Source organism: Pempheris klunzingeri, chromosome 12 (assembly GCF_042242105.1).
Source record: "Pempheris klunzingeri isolate RE-2024b chromosome 12, fPemKlu1.hap1, whole genome shotgun sequence".
In the NCBI taxonomy this organism is placed as follows: Eukaryota; Metazoa; Chordata; class Actinopteri; order Acropomatiformes; family Pempheridae; genus Pempheris; species Pempheris klunzingeri.
In genome coordinates this window covers 21,399,191-21,417,995 of record NC_092023.1, presented here as the reverse complement: position 1 = coordinate 21,417,995, position 18,805 = coordinate 21,399,191, and the positions used below count along the sequence as shown (strand labels likewise).

Here is an 18,805-nt window from a genome sequence, read left to right as displayed (position 1 = left end):
TTATTCTTGATAAATAAAGTGTATATCTTCTCAACTTTATTGATCAAACTCTTCCAAACATATCACAGTGAAACTTAAACCACAATGAACCTTTGCAAACTGTGTATTCAGGCTTTAACTAAATTGGGGGTATTGAACAATTATTCCAACTTTATGGGCAACAGTGTATATACAAATAATAATTTCCAAGATGGTTCCTAGAAGGAAATATATGATTTGGTACTCATTATAGCAAAACAGAGACACCCTTGCCAGTGGTGCAGAACATTTTCAACAGTATAAATTCAACTAATTCTGAACTACTGTTTTAATGTGCCGATGAAGATTAAAATGGTCCAACTGTGTTTGTGGTGTTATTCAGCAACTTCTGAATTGTATGTGTCCCCAATTGTCAGTTCAGGGGTAGAAAGTTGGTTAATGTGTAGTATTTCAAGTTTAGTTGCAAACTGTAAGAAATGAGTATTGGAATGAGAGTGATGAAGAAGATCCCTGCAAGCTCTTCAGAGTCAGATTCATTGATTTTGGCATCTCAGGCTTTTTTAAAGCTTGAGGAAGAGCTAATCATTTGAATCAGATGTGTTGTGCAGGTAAAGATGTAAAACATACAGGACAACGTGTTCCAAGGACCAGGACTGGAAAACACTGCTGTAAATGACCAGGGGAAAGTATCACTTTTATTCATCAGATAAAACAGTAAACTGTTTTAAACCATTTTGACTCTTTTTGCACCTTAATTGGGCGATGTATGCTCTGAGATACAACTCCTACTTTACTTAGGTGTGCATGAGGCACACTTCCAGTCTGTTTAAGGGTGAAACACTCATAAATGCAACTTAAATGGAGTAAAGTGTCCAGTAATAAACTAATAGCCATTTGAATTTAAATGGAGCTTTTATTTCAAGTAAATTCCTTTCCAAGGAGCTTCAGAGCAACTTATTTGCTAATCGCGGTTCTGTAAAATAAAGCCTTGTAAAGCCTCTCATTCAATGTAATACATGAATTTACTTCAGAAACATGCAAACCAACAAATCATCAATTTTGTTATTTTCTTTATATTATATTAGTAAAGAATCATGAATCAGAAATAACAATACTCATTTATTGAACAATTTAACAAATACATTCACTCACACAATTCACTTATTATTTAAATTCTGTAAGGAAAAATCAGAAACTTTAACAGCTCAATGTGATGGCATGCAATACTGAGGCTGTTACCGTACTTCCAAATCAACAATGTTTAGAAAAAAAGCTTATATAAATAACAGGAATATACACAAAGTTTAATTTTTTTCATTAGGCTACCTTAACTTATTACACTATAAGGATACTGTAGCTGGTAATATCTGCAGAAAATGTGGCAAGTGTAAATTTAACAGTTAACGTTTCTGACTATGGTCACAAACTAAGGCAATGAATTGGTTTGGTTACATGTATTTACAATGGTGCTGGACTGAAGCTTTATTTATCAGGTTAGCCTAGCAGGAATCAGTCAGCATCTGAATCCTTGATATTTAGCCCGAGCATATTGGAGAGGCCCAATGACACTTTTTCATTGTCATCTGCTGCCAAAATTTCAGGGGCCACCAGGCTCAGTACAGACTCTGGCTTTTCTACTTTGAAAGTGCCCCCTCTCACCAACGAGGAATCTTCTGCTTCTGTAGAAGCATTCACATCAAGACTTGGGGTGGTAAGCTTCAGGCCAATATCGGTTGTCGCTTCGGTTGGTGAGACGTTATCAGAGGGTACTTTTTCCTTTGCCATTTTCAACCTCTCCATAATGTCAATCTTTTCTCCTGCTTGTGACGTTACATTTACTATTGGCAAGCGGATCCCTTTGCTGACAACATAATCCTTTGCCTCTGTGTCAAGTTTTGATAAGCCTAAGGTATCACCAATTCCTCCAATGTCATCAATGCTGTTCCTCGGCAGTCTGTGGAATTTGAATGCAGGAACCTCCACCTCAGCATTCGATACATCAGGTTCAGAATCAGCACTGCTTCCCTCTTCTTCAGAACCAGATTTGAATCCCCATTTGAAGGGCCATCTCAGCTTACTTTTTGGAGAACCTTTAACTTCAGCATCTGCTGTGATTTCCAGTTCAGGTGTGTTGATGTCTGTCTTCACTTCAGGAGCAGAGACACTGACATCAGGTGAACTGATTTCTCCTTCAACCTCTGGAGCCTTTATATCAGAGCCTGAAAGATTAAACTTTGGAAGCTTGAAGTGTGGAAATTTGGATTTTTCAAGATTGGCATCTACATTTGGAGCTTTTACATCTACTTTGGGTCCTTTGATACCTTTCTCTACCTTTGGTACACTCAAGTCTACTGCAGGAACAGAGATGTTGGCATCTGCTGTAGGAGTTTCTATGTTGACCTTTGGTGCCTCTATTCCAGACTCAACTGAAGAATGAACAGTGGGAACTTCTACTTCAGGACTTGAAAGACCAAATTTTGGAAGCTTGAAATGAGGCAAGTCACCCAGATTGGAATCAAAATCTAGATCTGGTGTTTTTAACTGCACATCAGGTCCTTTTAGGTCTCCTTTGGGAAGATTGACTTCTGCATTTGGAGCTTTCAGTGTGACATCAGGTGCTTCCAGTTCAGCTTTTGGTAACTTGGTGTCTATGTTTGGAGCTATGAGGTTTCCCTCCATGTTTGGTGAAGACAGGCTGAGATCTGGTGTTTTGAAGTTGAGATCCCTTGCTTGGAGGTCTGCCTTTGGTAGCTCCAAACTGACACCCTTTACATCAGCTTTGGGCAAATTCAGGTCCACATCTGGATCCTTAATCTTCGGCGAAGACAGACTCAAATCTGGTAAACAGACGTGAGGTTTGGGGGCCGGAAGGTCAATCTTTGTTGTAAGATCAGTATCCAGATCAAGGTCAGGAGTACTGAGATCTCCTTTAATAGCGGGGGCAGAAAGACTGACGCCAGGTGCTTTCACATCAGGAGGAGACAGATCCATATCAGTATCAACATCGAGATTTCCTTTTCCTTTTACCCTTTGCCCCGATAAGCCAAACTTTGGCAATTTTAGTTTTGGTAACTTGAATTTTCCAGCTGCATCAGCCTCAGGAGCTTGAAGGTCTACATCAGGGCCTTTAAGATCAGCTTTTGTTAGATTGACTTCTGCATTTGGAGCTTTCAGTGTGGCATCAGGTGCTTCCAGTTCAGCTTTTGGTAACTTGGTGTCTATGTTTGGAGCTATGAGGTTTCCCTCCATGTTTGGTGAAGACAGGCTGAGATCTGGTGTTTTGAAGTTGAGATCCCTTGCTTGGAGGTCTGCCTTTGGTAGTTCCAAACTGACACCCTTTACATCAGCTTTGGGCAAATTTAGGTCCACATCTGGATCCTTAATCTTCGGCGAAGACAGACTCAAATCTGGTAAACAGACGTGAGGTTTGGGGGCCGGAAGGTCAATCTTTGTTGTAAGATCAGTATCCAGATCAAGGTCAGGAGTACTGAGATCTCCTTTAATAGCGGGGGCAGAAAGACTGACGTCAGGTGCTTTCACATCAGGAGGAGACAGATCCATATCAGTATCAACATCGAGATTTCCTTTTCCTTTTACCTTTGGCCCCGATAAGCCAAACTTTGGCAATTTTAGTTTTGGTAACTTGAATTTTCCAGCTGCATCAGCCTCAGGAGCTTGAAGGTCTACATCAGGGCCTTTAAGATCAGCTTTTGTTAAATTGACCTCTGCATTTGGAGCTTTCAGTGTGACATCAGGTGCTTCCAGTTCAGCTTTTGGTAACTTGGTGTCTATGTTTGGAGCTATGAGGTTTCCCTCCATGTTTGGTGAAGACAGGCTGAGATCTGGTGTTTTGAAGTTGAGATCCCTTGCTTGGAGGTCTGCCTTTGGTAGCTCCAAACTGACACCCTTTACATCAGTTTTGGGCAAATTCAGGTCCACATCTGGATCCTTAATCTTCGGCGAAGACAGACTCAAATCTGGTAAACAGACGTGAGGTTTGGGGGCCGGAAGGTCAATCTTTGTTGTAAGATCAGTATCCAGATCAAGGTCAGGAGTACTGAGATCTCCTTTAATAGCGGGGGCAGAAAGACTGACGTCAGGTGCTTTCACATCAGGAGGAGACAGATCCATATCAGTATCAACATCGAGATTTCCTTTTCCTTTTACCCTTGGCCCCGATAAGCCAAACTTTGGCAATTTTAGTTTTGGTAACTTGAATTTTCCAGCTGCATCAGCCTCAGGAGCTTGAAGGTCTACATCAGGTGCATCCACATCAACTTTAGGTAAGTCAAGACCAACATCAATGTCTGGTGCTTTTAAATCAGCATCCAGTTCAGGACCCTTGACATCTGGTCCTTTAAATTTTGGTAGTTTAAATGTTGGAAACTTCACCTTACCATCAGCTGAGTCAAGGCTGAGATCTGGACCATTAAGATTCACATCTGGACCCTTGACATCAGCATCAGGCATACTGACACTGAGGTCAGGAGCCTCAATCCCACCTTCAATTTTTGATGCTGAAACATCTGGTGCACTCAAATCCACATCAGGCCCATCAATGTCGGCCTTTGGACCCTTCAGTGTGCCAAATTTGGGTTTTTTGAAGTTGAACCATTTGAATTTTCCAGATGGACCTTCAATATCTGGAGCATTAATGTCTAATTTGGGGCCTTCCAGGTCAGCTTTTGGCAGGTTTAGATTTACATCTGGTGTATCTATCTCACCATCAGTCTGTGGAGGTGAGAGACTCAAGTCAGGGGCTGAAACATCAGCATCTAGATCAACATCTGGACTATTAACCGTAGAACCTGGCAGTGACCACTTTGGCTTTTTAAGGGTGAGCCATTTGAACTTCCCAGATGGAGCCTCAATGTCTACATTTGGTGGTTCAACATCAGCATCAGCTTTGGGTAAACTCAGATCAACATCAGGTCCATCTAAATGAGGACAGAGACTTAAGTCAGATGTTTTCACGTCAGCATCAATGTCAACATCTGGAGATTTCACCTTTGGCCCAGAAAGCAGGAATTTGGGTTTTTTAAGTGTTGGGAATTTGATTTTTCTAGAAGGGGCCTCAATGTCAGCATCTGGTGCTTCAACATCAGCTTTGGGTAAATTCAGATCAACATCTGGTGTGCTAATCTCACCATCAATTTTTGGAACAGAGAGATCAACATCTGGTGTGCTCAGATCTGCATTAAGGTCCATGTCGGTTTTGGGGCTATGAAGTCTGGGTTTCCTCCACTTCAGATGAGGCCACTTAATTTTCCCTGATGAATCATCAATGTCAAGATCTGGCGCCTGAACATCTAGACCAGGACCCTTAAGGTCAGCTTTTGGGAGATTCACTTCTGCGTTAGGTGCATTAATGTCACCCTCAAGAGTCGGGAGATTTAAATTGGGTGTGTTTAGGTCTGCATCTATGCCCGAGTCTGCTCTGGGGCCATGAAATTTAGGCTTCTTCCATTTCAGGTGAGGCCAGTTGATATGACCAGATGTGGCCTCTACATTAACATTGGGGTTTTGCATGTCTAGACCAGGGCTTTCAAGGTCAGCTGCTGGCAAATTAACGTCAGCATTTGGGGCATTTATCCCACACTCCACTTTTGGAACAGAGAGATCAACATCTGGTGCATTCAGGTTTGCATCCAGATCAGCTTTTGAACCGTGAAGTTTGTTTTTTTTCCATTTCAAATGAGGCCAGTTGATTTTACTAGATGGAGCATCAATGTCAATCTTTGCTGGTTGAACATCTAGATCAGGGCCATTGATGTCAGCTTTGGGGAAGTTAATGTCAACATCTGGTGCACTCACATCCCCATCAATCTTTGGTGTGGAGAGGCTTAGATCAGGTGCAGACAGGTCAGCATTTAAGTGAGCATTGACATCGGCATCTGGTCCTTTAACTTTGTGACCTTTCCATTTCAGATGGGGCCACTTGATTCTGCCTGAGTGTGCATCAATATCAGCATTTGGGGATTTTATCTCAGGACCATTCAGATCCATTTTTGGCCCATTCAGATCCAAATCTGGACTTTTAAGATCTAATTTTTGGGACGATAGATTGAGGTCTGGTGCCTCTAGATTTCCACTGACAGAAGGAAGATCTGCTTCACCAGAAACATCTGTTCCTGTTTGTGATGTTTTCACTTGAGGCAGATTGAACTGTGGCATTGTGAATTTTGGGACCTTGAATGTCTGGTCACCTGTTTTTATTTCTGGGTTCTCAATATCGAGGGAGGGACTGAGAGTTGAGACACTGACATCAGGTGCGTTCAGAGTGCCGTTGAGATTGCCTTTTACATCTGATCCAGTCAGTCCAAGGGAGGGCATTGTGAAGTTGGCATCAGCATCAGCTGAGGGCTTATTTACACTGAGTTTAGGAAAGTCTCCATTGAGGGTGGGACCACTTATTTCACCACCCAGACCATGTGCAGCATTTAGCTTTCCATTCAGGCCATCAAGGGAAACAACTGGTGCTTCAGCTGATGCATCCAGTGACAGATCCTTCTTTAGGCTGAGCATCTGTTGGTAATGAAGTGATAAAGTAGGTTAACACAGATTAAAGCAGCTGTGTGTTATTAATCAATTATATGAAGCTTATGTAACATTTCTGATGGCACAGTTAATGAATTAAGAAATCAAAGTAAAGAAAGCGTTTGTTGCAGGCTTTAAGGACTTTTTAAATGGCCTCATTATATCAGGGAGTATTAATGTGAAGCCTATAGGCTATACAACAGACTGCTCATATCAGACTGGGTGACTTCACCCAAATTACAAAAATGATCTTTGCTAGCTTATTTGTCATGACATATAGCCATATATAGCAGATAGTTTTGATTTAATATGGTCATGTTTACGGATTGGTTTAAGATTGGATGGACTTTTGATTAGCTGTTAACTAAATGTTATTTATCAGTGCCAGTGACAACCACAGATGCATTCTCATTCACCTTAATTTGCAGTGGGGTGGAGGCAGGCCTTGCAAAACCTGGCCAAACAAAACTAAAACTATCTGCATAGAGAGAAGTTTTTCATTTGGCTGAACCAACCCTTGTGATGTTTACCTCTTCAGGGGCTTTGAGACCTAATCCCAAGGTGCCAAGGCCTGCACTGGCGCTTAGCTCCTTCTTTGTCAGAACCTTCATGTTGTTATCATACGGTTCCAAAACCTTCAGGATGGTCAGCACATCATTTTTGTTGAGGTGGTCTAGGTGTATCGTGGCTGCAACAATCTCATCCCCTGGAATAAGTAGAAACAACTCATCAAAACCAGCATATTTTCGAACTTTTTCTCGAATCATTTAGCTACAGACACTGCAGGAAGAATACCATGCGTTTCCATAGTTACTGATTTTTTGTCTTTTACCTGCTTGCAGGCCACTCTTTGCAGCGATCGTGTCATCTGTGATTCCTGTGATGACGACTCCTCTCTCGGAGTCGTCCAGAACCAGGCTTTCTGAAAAACTCTTGGTCTCCCCACTCTGTTTAAAAATGATTGGCAATAATAATGTCTTTTGTTAGAGTCTCTCTTTTCACACTCAGACATGTAGACAAAGTTATTTTCATAATTGCTATCACATATAATTGGTATGTTGGTTTTTCATACTTACCATAATTTCTTAGATGTATTCACATCCACATATGGAACTTAGACCAGAATACAAGAAACCATGTAGACTCCAATCCACAGCAAAGTTATCTGTAAAAAAGTTTAGTCATTAAGTTATGGTAGTAGAGCTCACACATCATTCATACAGGAGACTATTCTTTCACACACTGAATCTGATGGACGACCCACTCTACCTCTGAGCCCACAGCCGCCCCCATATACTGTTTCATAGTAATGTAAGTCATTTATGAGAGGTCCAGCAACATGGAATTCCCTCTATTGATAAAGCAGCAGTTTTTCAGTGTGTAATTCATTTTAAAAGTTCTAAAATGAATGAATATTAGGAGAGTGAATGAAGTGGTTTAAAGTGATTTGAGGAGTAAGAAGTATTATAAGTACTGCCAAAATACAGGTACTATGGGAATGTGTCTATTATATATATTAGGTTCTAACTCAGACAGACATATTCCACACATGTGGACCTTTTAGCCATTTTACATAATGTCATTTGATTTGATGTATGGTGTATTTCCATGGTTAATATGATCTACAGTATATCTGTACAAGCTACCTAATTCCTGGTTGACCCCAGATGAATACATACAGGAGAACATGAAAGATGACAGAAGACAGATGACAATAGAACAAACAGCACCATCAAAAGTCTGAACGCAGCACTGGCTCATTATAAATTCTAGAAATAATTTCCATCTGCTGTCTGCAGCTGTGGGACAGTTCCTCCCTCTCATCACAATCTCTCCTTGTACTCAGAGGTCTTCAGAGTTCAGAGTACATGTCTTTAGCAGCTCTTTAATTTTATGATCCTGACTGACAAAAAACAACGTCGCCCACATACTGTATAACCTCACACTTGAAGAATTCAAAGCCTCCGCCTGGATTGTTCAGGGGAATGTATGCATCTAAACCAGTTAGTTTGGATGCATTCTGGCTGAAATGCCGCGCCACTCGGCACGTAACACACACACAGCCCTCCCCTCAGCCACACCCATCTTCACATGGAAATGCTAACGTGCACTAACTTGCATATTTGCATAAATATGCAGATTTGGCAGTGCTGAAGCAAGTCCTTAAGAAAAGTGAATCTAGCATGTTTTTTCCCACCAAGATTCAATCTGTCCGCCAATGTGACAAAAGCATGTTATGTTAATTGGTCAACACCCATCAGTCTTAATGCAACAGTCATGAACAGATGCTCCTCCGAAAACTAATTTGGTTTTTGGGCAGACGAACAACTCAGCAACACAACTGTCAAATAGTTATGACTGAAAACTGAACAACTTTGCTGTGTGCAATGAGAGCCACATGGACAGTAAAGGTCATATAGTATGGGAGCTGTGCTGAACATATCACCACTTTTCAAAAGTCAAAACTTTACATTAAAAAAACTATTACAAATGACACAACTGCACAGTGGCTTCAGGCACTATGCCCCCACTCTGTGCAGACTTCCCCAAATCAGAAGTTAGCAGCAACTGATAGAAAGCAAGAAGTCAGACAGTTTTATGATTCTCATCATTTGTTGTCAATGCCAGAATCCACAACACATTTCCAAACCACTTGACTTCGCAAATGGGCCCTGATGTATCAAAACTCTACTTTAAAGCCTCGACTTGTGAGCGCACACGTGAGAAGTGTATGTCATGACTATGAACCTACACTTTTACAACTCTAGGACTCCTTCAAACCCAGTGTATATTCTTGCACGGTGCATCACACCTCATTTATTTGTTTTCTTCCTAACATTACATGACTGACCCGAAGAGCGAGGAGATCAAAGAGTGCCTGTGTATCTATTGAAAATATATAAAATAATAATTTTTATAATATTATGTCTGTATATCAGTTCAATTTCAATAACAACCTGCTTTTTAGCAATGTATTTGTAGTAATTGTCCTCCCAAATGATCATCATATCAGGGAGACTTTGATTGACTCACCGTATGCTGCTGCCAGAGATGCCTCCACATAAGGAGAGCCCAGGGAGAGATGTCTCCTCCTCAGTGTATCACTGCTGCTCTGTCAGGCAGGACGGGATGGATCTGCCAGTTAAATGCCTCAAAGCTTTAAGTCAGCCAGGAGAACAGGTTGGGCCGCATCAGTACCGCCTCTAACAGTGTCCCCTTTTCCCCTTACAACACACACACACCCCCACAGACACACACACACGCCTTAACTGTCACAGACAACAACTCACAGGGCTTTTGGCAGCCGAAACCTGACCAGAGAGCAGCAGAGAGAAAGGCACCACTCCTTGTTAACAGGACTAACCAGGTTTACAAAGATGTAGCAACACTGTCTCTCACACAAACACCTCTCACACACAAACATTTCATTTGGCTTCCATTTTGACATCTGATATTTGGATGTTTTTTCGAATCACTGCTTTTAGACAAGACACTGTTTCTAGGCTTAGTAAAGAGTGTTTTCATCATTCCACAACACACTGGTTTCCATTTATTTTAGTGCATTATGAAAATCAAGTTGCAGAGGTTCATGGCTGCAAATCAATCAGCAGTCATCTTCACACTAAAATGTTGGTTGGTGATGAAATTATTGATTTGGTTTTGCTGGGTTAAAACTCCCCCAACAAATGTGTGCATATCTTTTTGATCTTTTGTGGCATGCCTAGGAGATTTTGGTTTTTTTTCAACCTACAATCTAAATTAGTGCCCAGTGGACAATATGTTTCAAGGATTATTAGCAACAAAACAGAAACGTATCCGTTACCAGTGAAACTAACAGTGATGGAAACATTTAGTACATTTAGTAGGTTTAGCAGTAAGTACTGCTACTTTGATTATTTACACTTTATGGTACTTCATACTTCATATTATACTTTTTAATTACTCCACTATATTCATTTACCAAGAGTAGGTACTAGTTACTTCTCAGATAGAGATTTTACTTATTAATAGGATCTACTATAGTAAACTACAGTGTGGCTCTGTTTTCACTGAGTGAGTGGTCGTCGTATAAGAGCCATAATATACACTGAGGTATGCTGATAATGGGCAGTAATGGGCTCTGCTTTGCATTGTGGGATATCATTTATTATCACTTACATAATATCTTGTGCATTATTAGCTTCACAGCTAATATTCTTATTTATACTATTCTGGCACATATATAGATCCCATGTCTGGCCATTACTTTTACACTGTTGTTATATTACTACATTATATTGTAGTATGATACACATATTTTTACATGCGACTTATTTTTCTATTTTCTTTTTGTTTCTATTATTTTCGTATACTTTTCTTTATAATTATATTCTCTATGCTTATATATATTTATATTCTAGAATAAGAGCAACTGTAATATGACCCAATATCCCCCCAGGGATCAGCTTATTATTTCTGATAGTACAATTTAGAGATACTTGAGTATTTTCATTGCGTGGAACTTTATACTTCACAACATTTTAACTACACGTAATGAAGTACATCTATGTGACAGCTGTACTTATTTTATAGATTAAGTTTTTAGCTAAACATATAAGGTTTGACCTATTTTACAGAGCTCCACCAACCACAACATGAAATGACACTTACATTCTTCATAATTAATGTTTTTATTTTGAATGCTTTAAATACACTTAGCTGAGTATAATTTACTTGTCATAAGACAGATGCTTTTTTTATTTTATATTATGGGATTGTGGTATGATTTGGATATGATTTGTGTGCCCTTTGTTTCAACACAGTTTCAGTTTCACAGATTTAACAAGAAAATAGAGGGGAGTACAAAATAATACGAACTCCTGTCAGTCCAATGGAATGAATTCTACCTCTGATGTTATTTAAGTACACTGTGTCACTGTGTTGATCCAAACCTGTGGTAGAACATAACTTACAGTGTAGCTGAGGTGGACGTGCTTTCTGTTGTAAGACATTTCAGATATTTAGAAGATAATGTTGCTATACAGCATGAGTCACTACCCAACCCATTCATCTAATTAATACAATGTGATGACTATGCACAGGTCACATTGTCAAGGGTGTTGCTAGAATAAGGCAATAGCTAAACAATGAGCAATAGAAACTAGATTGAGGAAGAGAAGAGGAGTGATTTAGCAAATGAGAGTCAAAGGAGCCAAATGGTTTAGAACTTTAATCCCAAACACAGCTACAGCCACTCTGCCACCAATGAAAGTCAGATTTGGTTAAACCCAAGCATTTTTAAACCCAAGCATTTTTCAGCTATAAACGTTTCTCATCAGCAAGTTTGATATGTGACTCTTCAGCTTGAGACAACAACCATAGCTTCATAAGGATCTATGGCCAAACTGCAGGGACCTCAAAAACACTACATGATGATTAAAGCATCACAGTTGGGGCACTCACAAGAGGCAAAAATAAAGAAAATCGTAGTAGAAGATAAACTGACCTTTAGTCTAAGTTTCATTAAGCTTCAAAAACACAGGATCCTACATTTCCCATTATGCAACTAGTGACAACTTATCTAGAACTTAAAGGAAATATGCCAAATCACCTAATCCTAGACATTCAACACCAACGTTAAATCAGCATTGCTTTAAGGTTCAGAAGCATGGATAAAAACAAAATCCTCCACTAATAAAGTCCAGACTGAACAAAGCCCATCACACATGAAGATCTGCGGAAAAAAGGCAAACCAGATGAGGAAAATCTTCCTGATGTGTTTATTCATTTAAAGGTAAATGTGAAACTTGTTTGTCGTTTTGTCTTACCAGTAAGTCATATAAATCATGTTATGTTGGAATTCTCTCTTATTATTATTATTATTATCATTATCAGTGCTGTTGTGCCTATTTGAGATTTCTCTGTCTGACCTTGTTTTCTAACACGTGTATGGTAGGCTAATAATTCAACATGAAACACATGGACTTGTCTTGAGTCTGACTTGAACAGCACAATTCGGACCACGAAAAGAATGAAAAGTAAGTAAGACCAGAATTGTTTTAGTTTGTATTCACAGTATCAAACCCATGAGAATCTACCTCTAATAGGAATGAGACAAAGAGGAATTCTGATATTCTGACCAGTGTACTAACTCACACTCTGAAGAGCAGATAGTTGGTCCACCCACCGGGCACATCCAATGAAGCACCGTAGTCATTCACAACTCACTACTTTACTTGATTCAAGAACTCATCCTTGCCCCCCAGGTTGCAGGTATGTAGATGGAGCTCCGTAAGAATCCTGTTTGCATGTGTATGACCACATGGCATTTGATGAATCTGAGCTATTTGTAGGTTCAGTTTCTATCCTTCTGGTCCCGGTGCTGCTCAGCATACAGACTGCCATCACCAGCACTGAATCTGTGCATGTGTGCTGTCAGTGGGCATTCTCCCCCCGAGAAGCTCCAATATTGTTTAGGATTCAAAAAACAACCATCAAACTATTTATTCAAAAATAATACCAAAATAACTACCACCTCCCCACCCCCGCAGCTGCTGCCCAACTATTTCTGTAGCTTCTCCTACACTTGCACTCCCACATTTCCTCTGTTGCTCCGTTTTTGCCTTCTTGACACGACTGTTTGTGCCTTCTCACATGAGCAACTCTATGAATTATCTCTCTAGCATCAAATGAGACACAAGACTGGTTTGTGAGACGTCAGACTGTAAACATGACACTTAGATTACATTAGTGATGGTCTTGGATTTGGTTAAATAATTAACTAGATTTACCATCAAATGACTAAACGTTACAGTGAATTGCGAGTGAGGGGGAGATAGTGATTTTGTTGGTACTTGTCTGCTAGCCGTAGGCTGCTTTTTCAAGAATCAGAGAGAAAGAAAAAAAACATGGCTTCTCGATTCATGTTTCATTCACTGCCTCCACTTCAGGTCTAAACTTGTGCCTTTTAATGAATACCTGTAAAACAGCGTTGAGCACTGTAAAACACAGATGCACACATGCAGACACATCCACGCGTCACCTGCTGTTACAACAGCACAAATGTCATGTTTGCAGCAGTCAACTTAACTGGCATGTTGTAAGCTTTGCAGCAGAGCAGTTTGTTGTCCAGCAAGTCAACAGTATTCCCCTCATAGCTGGCCGTCTCACTTCAAAGTGAAATTCTTCATTTGTCAGTAGTGAGCTGCAGCCTCCTGGTAGCGACAGCTTGCATGAGGGATAGGGGTGTGTGTACGTGTTTGTGTTGATAGGTGAGACATTGTCATTCTGGTTATTGCATAGCAGTGTTGCCTGCTAAGTGGTACCAGTAGTGAGGAAAGGTATGTGGGGTATGTGGAGGAAAGTGAGCTTTCTAAAGCACTACATGCTGTTCCAAGCTAGGACTGAAACTAATACAGACACAAGCTCATTCATCCCTGCCCTGAAGTGTGTCAGGGGTTACATACCTCGAGTTTAGCTCATTACCAGGTAATTCTGAATGGAGTTGAGCAGAACGAGTCACCGCATCCATCACCTCCAAAGAACATCTGGGAGTCTGTTCAGTTTGTCAACTTTACTGTTAAGTAATAGACCTACCAAGTGGGAGGATTCTTTGGCCCCTGGTTCTGGAAGTCCAGTTCCTCTTTCCCATAGACACTGACAGACAACATTTACAAGCAAAAATATTCTAGTTTTTGATGATGACTAATGACAATGACTATTCCACTCATAGTCCTGGTTACATGCAGCCGTATGCGCTCTGATTGGAGGAGAGTGGAAAGGCTGCTTCCAGGCATCAACCATCACAAACACATCTTTCCCCTCTCATTCCTCCAACCACCCCCTTGAAAAGGTCAATGTTATGATATTCATGCATATCTAAACACCTGTTTATATCCAAGTCTTTAACAATGTTGAAGAGTAGGTGTGGGCTTTTCCTTTGGGCAGCATCTCTACCCCAACGCTTTGTTTACAACACACCGTCGACAGCACGAGGCCTTGTATCTCAGACTGCAACACATGCATGTCGAAATTAATGTCTATTAGCTATCCCACATGTCTGAATCGGGGGGGGGAAATGGACCATGCTTTTTACATGACCTGCATCAAATTACTGATATTGTCATATTTGGAACAATAGTGGAATACTGTGGATGTGAACATTGTCAGTGTTATGTGGCTCACAGGTGGGGCAGCTCTGAGGCTTGGATCAGCCTGAAATCAGTATGAAAAACTTGGTAAATAGCCAATGTAGCTATTTACAGTCAGCATCTGCCCAGAATGTTAGGGCCTTTACAGTCACAAGACTTAGACTTAGACTTAGACTTAGACTTCTTTATTTGATCCCCCATAGGGGGAAATTTTCTTGTTACAGCAGCAACAATATAAACAGGGAGAGTGAAAAAAAACAAAGCAATAGAAAAGACAAAAAATAGCAAAAATAAATATAAATATAAATATAAATATAAATATATGGATTGTGATGAAATGAAATAAATATTTACACTATAGGATATTTACACTTTAGACAGGAATGGAATGACATGGATGGTAGGCAGTATATTGACATCAGCCAGTGATGCTGGTGTTATAGAGTCTGATGGCTGAGGGGAGAAATGACCTGCGGTAGCGTTCCTTCTTGCAGAGTGGGTGCCTCAGCCTGCTGCTGAAAGAGCTGCTGAGGGCCCCCACAGTCTCATGCAGGGGTGAGAGGGGTTGTCCATGATGGACTTGAGTTTTGTTAGTGTCCTCCTCTCACCCACCTCCTCTATGGAGTCCAGGGAGCAGTCCAGGACAGAAGCGGCCCTCCTGACCAGCCTGTTCAGTCTCTTTCTGTCCCTCTCCGTGCTCCCTCCTCCCCAGCAGACCACTGCATAGAGGACTGCAGACGCCACCACAGAGTCATAAAAAGTCCTGAGCAGAGTCCTGCACACTCCAAAGGACCTCAGTCTCCTCAGCAGGTGGAGACGACTTTGGCCCTTCTTGTACAGGACGTCTGTGTTGTGAGACCAGTCCAGTTTGTTGTTGAGGTGAACACCCAGGTATTTGAGGGTCTCCACCTTCTCAATGTCCAGTCCCTGGATGTTCACCGGTGCAGTCTGGGATGTCTTCCTGCGGAAGTCAATCACCATCTCCTTTGTCTTGCTGGTGTTGAGCTGAAGATGGTTTAGCTCACACCAGTCAACGAACTTGGAGACGACCTCCCGGTACTCCTGTTCGTCCCCCTCTGACACACACCCTACGATGGCTGTGTCATCGGAGAACTTCTGGAGGTGACAGCTCCCAGAGTTGTAACTGAAGTCCGAGGTGTACAGGGTGAAGAGGAAGGGGGAGAGTACTGTCCCCTGTGGGGTCCCTGTGCTGCAGACCACCATGTCAGACACACAGTCCTGGAGCCTCACGTACTGCGGTCTGTTGGTGAGGTAGTCCGTTGTCCATGCAGCCAGGTGACAGTCCACTCCCGCTCTTTCCAGCTTCACCCTGAGCAGTGACGGCTGGATGGTGTTGAATGCACTGGAGAAGTCAAAGAACATGACCCTCACAGTGCTGCCGGTGTTCTCCAGGTGAGTCAGGGATCTGTGAAGCAGGTAGATGACTGCATCATCCACTCCAGAGCTCGGTTGGTAGGCAAACTGCAGTGGATCCAGATGTGGGCTCACCAGGGGGCGGAGGTTTTTGAGGATGATCCTCTCCATGGTCTTCATCAGGTGAGAAGTGAGGGCCACAGGTCTGAAGTGGTGGGGCTCCCTGGGGTGCGTTGTCTTTGGAACTGGAACCACGCAGGAAGTCTTCCACAGAGCTGGTACTGTTAGATTCTCCCGGTTCTTTTATTGACAGTCCGAGGATTTCAGCCGGAGAGTTCTGCAGTTCCCAATAGCAGTTTTATTCAAGTCACAGAAGTCACAGGTAAAGTACATACAGCGCTGGGCTCGGAGTGACAGAGGCCTCATGGACCTCTGGCAGTGAGCCCTGACTCTTTCATGCATATGCTTTTTAAAGGGTTGGCTGGACCGAGTACTATACGTGACTCTAACTGGCCATTTCGGTGTGTGCGTCACAGATGATGCATCCCTGGTGTGGTCATATAATATTCAAACACTTGTGGATGTTGTTTGCGTAGGCGTGTATCTCTAATCATAACTTTAGAGTATGATTAGCACAACAAAATTATTACAATCAAGGTCCGTCTGGTACATTCTGTCTATCTTCTTAGCAAAACGATACAGGAGAAGCCACGTCTGTGGAGGTCAGATTGACATATTCTGTTCACTCTCATGAGGAGAGAGTAACTTTATTTGAGAAGGCCTGAAACATTCTATGGTCATATTAAATTCTAATTCAACAGTACCCTCTCCAGACTCAGGCTCAGGTTGAAGATGTGCAGGAGCACCTGACAGAGCTGGTCTGCACAGTCCTTCAACAGTCTGGAGCTGATGCCATCAGGACCTGCGGCCTTCCTCGCCTTGGTCTTCCTCAGCTCACTTCTCACCTGGTCAGCTGTTATGGAGAGGCATGGGGTGGAGGTGGGGGTGTAGGGGGAGGGGGGTGTCAGAGTGCTGGGATGGTCCGTGCTTTGATGAGTGGGGGGAGGGGCGGGGGCAGAGTCAAATCTGTTGAAAAACAGATTAAGTTCGTTTGCCCTCTCCTGGTCTCCTTCCAGCCCCCTCTCATGGCCTCTGCTGTGACCAGAGATGGTCTTTAGTCCTCTCCAGACTGCCCTTACATTGTTAGTCTGCAAGTGGCTCTCCATCTTGGTCCTGTAGCTGGCCTTGCACTCCCAGATCTTTTTCTTCAGCTCCTTCTGCACCCTCCTCAGCTCCTCCTTGTCCCCAGATCTGAAGACCCTCTTCTTCTCCTTCAGCAGGGCCTTCAGTTCTGAGGAAAGACTGCCCTTCACCACCATCTCCATGAGACAGTGATATCATCTATCTGCTGATGTCTGTGACTGTCTCTGATGCTGTATGTCCTTTTGTTTTATCTGGTGGACTCAGTTCTGTCTTGTAAAAGACTTGATTTCAATGAGAGTGTGTGATCAAATAAAGGTTGTGTAGATATACAGAGGAATGGTGGTCTGGTCATCCATCCAATAAAGTTCGACAAACTTCGCAAGGAGCACTGAAGGAGACTCGTGGTGAGCTTACTTTAGTTTGACCTCTTCAGTCTACCAAGGGGAAATCACTTCTTGGTGAATCTATTCACAACTGACTGCAATGTGCAGAGAGCAGAGAGATCTCCAATACATTACTTTGTGGTTATATAGTAAGATATCAGGTGACATACTGTAACCTATGTTTCCCAAACATCTTTTTCCCTTTTCTGAAGCATGGATAGAAATCACTTCCTTGACTTGATTAGAAGGTGGTCAGACCCATATGTCAACTTGGCATAGTGAGGGGAAAAAAATGTTTTGGAAGACAAGGGTTACCATTAGGTCCTATCCAAACAGTGGATTCAAACCGAGCTCCACAGGAGGACCATACACATTTTTCATCAGGAGTAGCAAGTGACTGCATAGCCTTAGCCAGTTTACAGGCCTCTGTGAAGGCAACAAGTTCGGCTGCCTGTGCTGAGTAACATAAGGGGAGAGGTCCAGAAGCGACCACAGTAGAGTCAGTAACCACAGAGTAGCCAACACGATTCAGGCCAGTTGTAGAGTCCCTGGAAGCAGAGCCATCTACATAGAAAACCAGATCAGGGTTAGTCAAAGGAATGTCTTAAGTCTGTGCGTGGAGTGCACTGATGCTGAAGTTGGGACACACAGTCATGAGGTTCGCCATCACCTGGAAGAGGGAAAAGAGTAGTTGGGTTAAGGGTGTTACAACGCTTAAGAGTGACATTAGGCATATCCAGGAGACAGGTGTGGTATTTCAGGAACGTGCTTCAGACAAAGGAGAAAAACGTTGTTAAGTCAAAATCAGAGACGCAGAATGTGGTTCGAACAAAGTCAATGGAGCATAGCCTACTACGTCTCTAATTATAATTAACTATATCTATAATTTTGACAGGCTAGCCTTATATCCAGTTGCAGCCAGATGTTTGAGGAGAGCCACAGTGTTTTGAATGCACGTGTGTCATGGCTCTCTTCAACCAGATGGACAGACCGTAACACTTTGACCTTTGTCTGGTATGGAGTGCGACAGATTGTTAGTCAACGGAGAGAGCATGATTTGTGGGTTTTCGGTCGCTTCCCAATCGGAGACTGTCGAGTCAATGGAGACATCTTGGCCCATTCATGCATGTGACGCATGAATGGGCCAAGATGTCTCCATTGCTCATTTGGTGATTTAGACATTGATACGTCTGGGCGTGC

General features: G+C 42.1%; 2 protein-coding genes across 2 annotated transcripts; both read right to left on the bottom strand.

Annotated features, from left to right (window-relative positions):
* Positions 1-4,895: 4,895 nt before the first annotated feature.
* LOC139211327 (neuroblast differentiation-associated protein AHNAK-like) lies at positions 4,896-5,985 on the bottom strand. Its single transcript, XM_070841617.1, has 2 exons — positions 4,987-5,985; positions 4,896-4,916 (listed from the first exon to the last, which is right to left on the bottom strand). The coding sequence occupies exons 1-2, from the start codon at positions 5,983-5,985 to the stop codon at positions 4,896-4,898; spliced, it is 1,020 nt and encodes a 339-aa protein (XP_070697718.1).
* Positions 5,986-6,059: 74 nt separating this feature from the next.
* Positions 6,060-9,629, bottom strand: LOC139211326 (uncharacterized). Its single transcript, XM_070841616.1, has 6 exons — positions 9,550-9,629; positions 7,593-7,681; positions 7,349-7,463; positions 7,047-7,222; positions 6,244-6,504; positions 6,060-6,110 (listed from the first exon to the last, which is right to left on the bottom strand). Exons 2-6 carry the CDS (start codon positions 7,593-7,595, stop codon positions 6,060-6,062), a joined length of 606 nt encoding a protein of 201 aa, XP_070697717.1. The 5' UTR covers positions 7,596-7,681; positions 9,550-9,629.
* Between the last annotated feature and the right edge of the window lie 9,176 nt (positions 9,630-18,805).

What these genes read in the sequence shown, in the direction of transcription:
- LOC139211326 (XM_070841616.1), bottom strand. An exon ending in GTCTCAAAGCCCCTGAAGAG is followed by an intron (nt 6,505 to 7,046) that starts GTAAACATCACA and finishes CATTACCAACAG; the next exon opens with ATGCTCAGCCTAAAGAAGGA. An exon ending in GCACTCTGAACGCACCTGAT is followed by an intron (nt 6,111 to 6,243) that starts GTCAGTGTCTCA and finishes CATCACAAACAG; the next exon opens with GAACAGATGTTTCTGGTGAA.
- LOC139211327 (XM_070841617.1), bottom strand. Translation starts at nt 5,985, where the DNA reads ATGGATCTGAATGGTCCTGAGATAAAATCCCCAAATGCTGATATTGAT. An exon ending in TCCTGCTTTCTGGGCCAAAG is followed by an intron (nt 4,917 to 4,986) that starts GTGAAATCTCCA and finishes GTCCTCATTTAG; the next exon opens with ATGGACCTGATGTTGATCTG.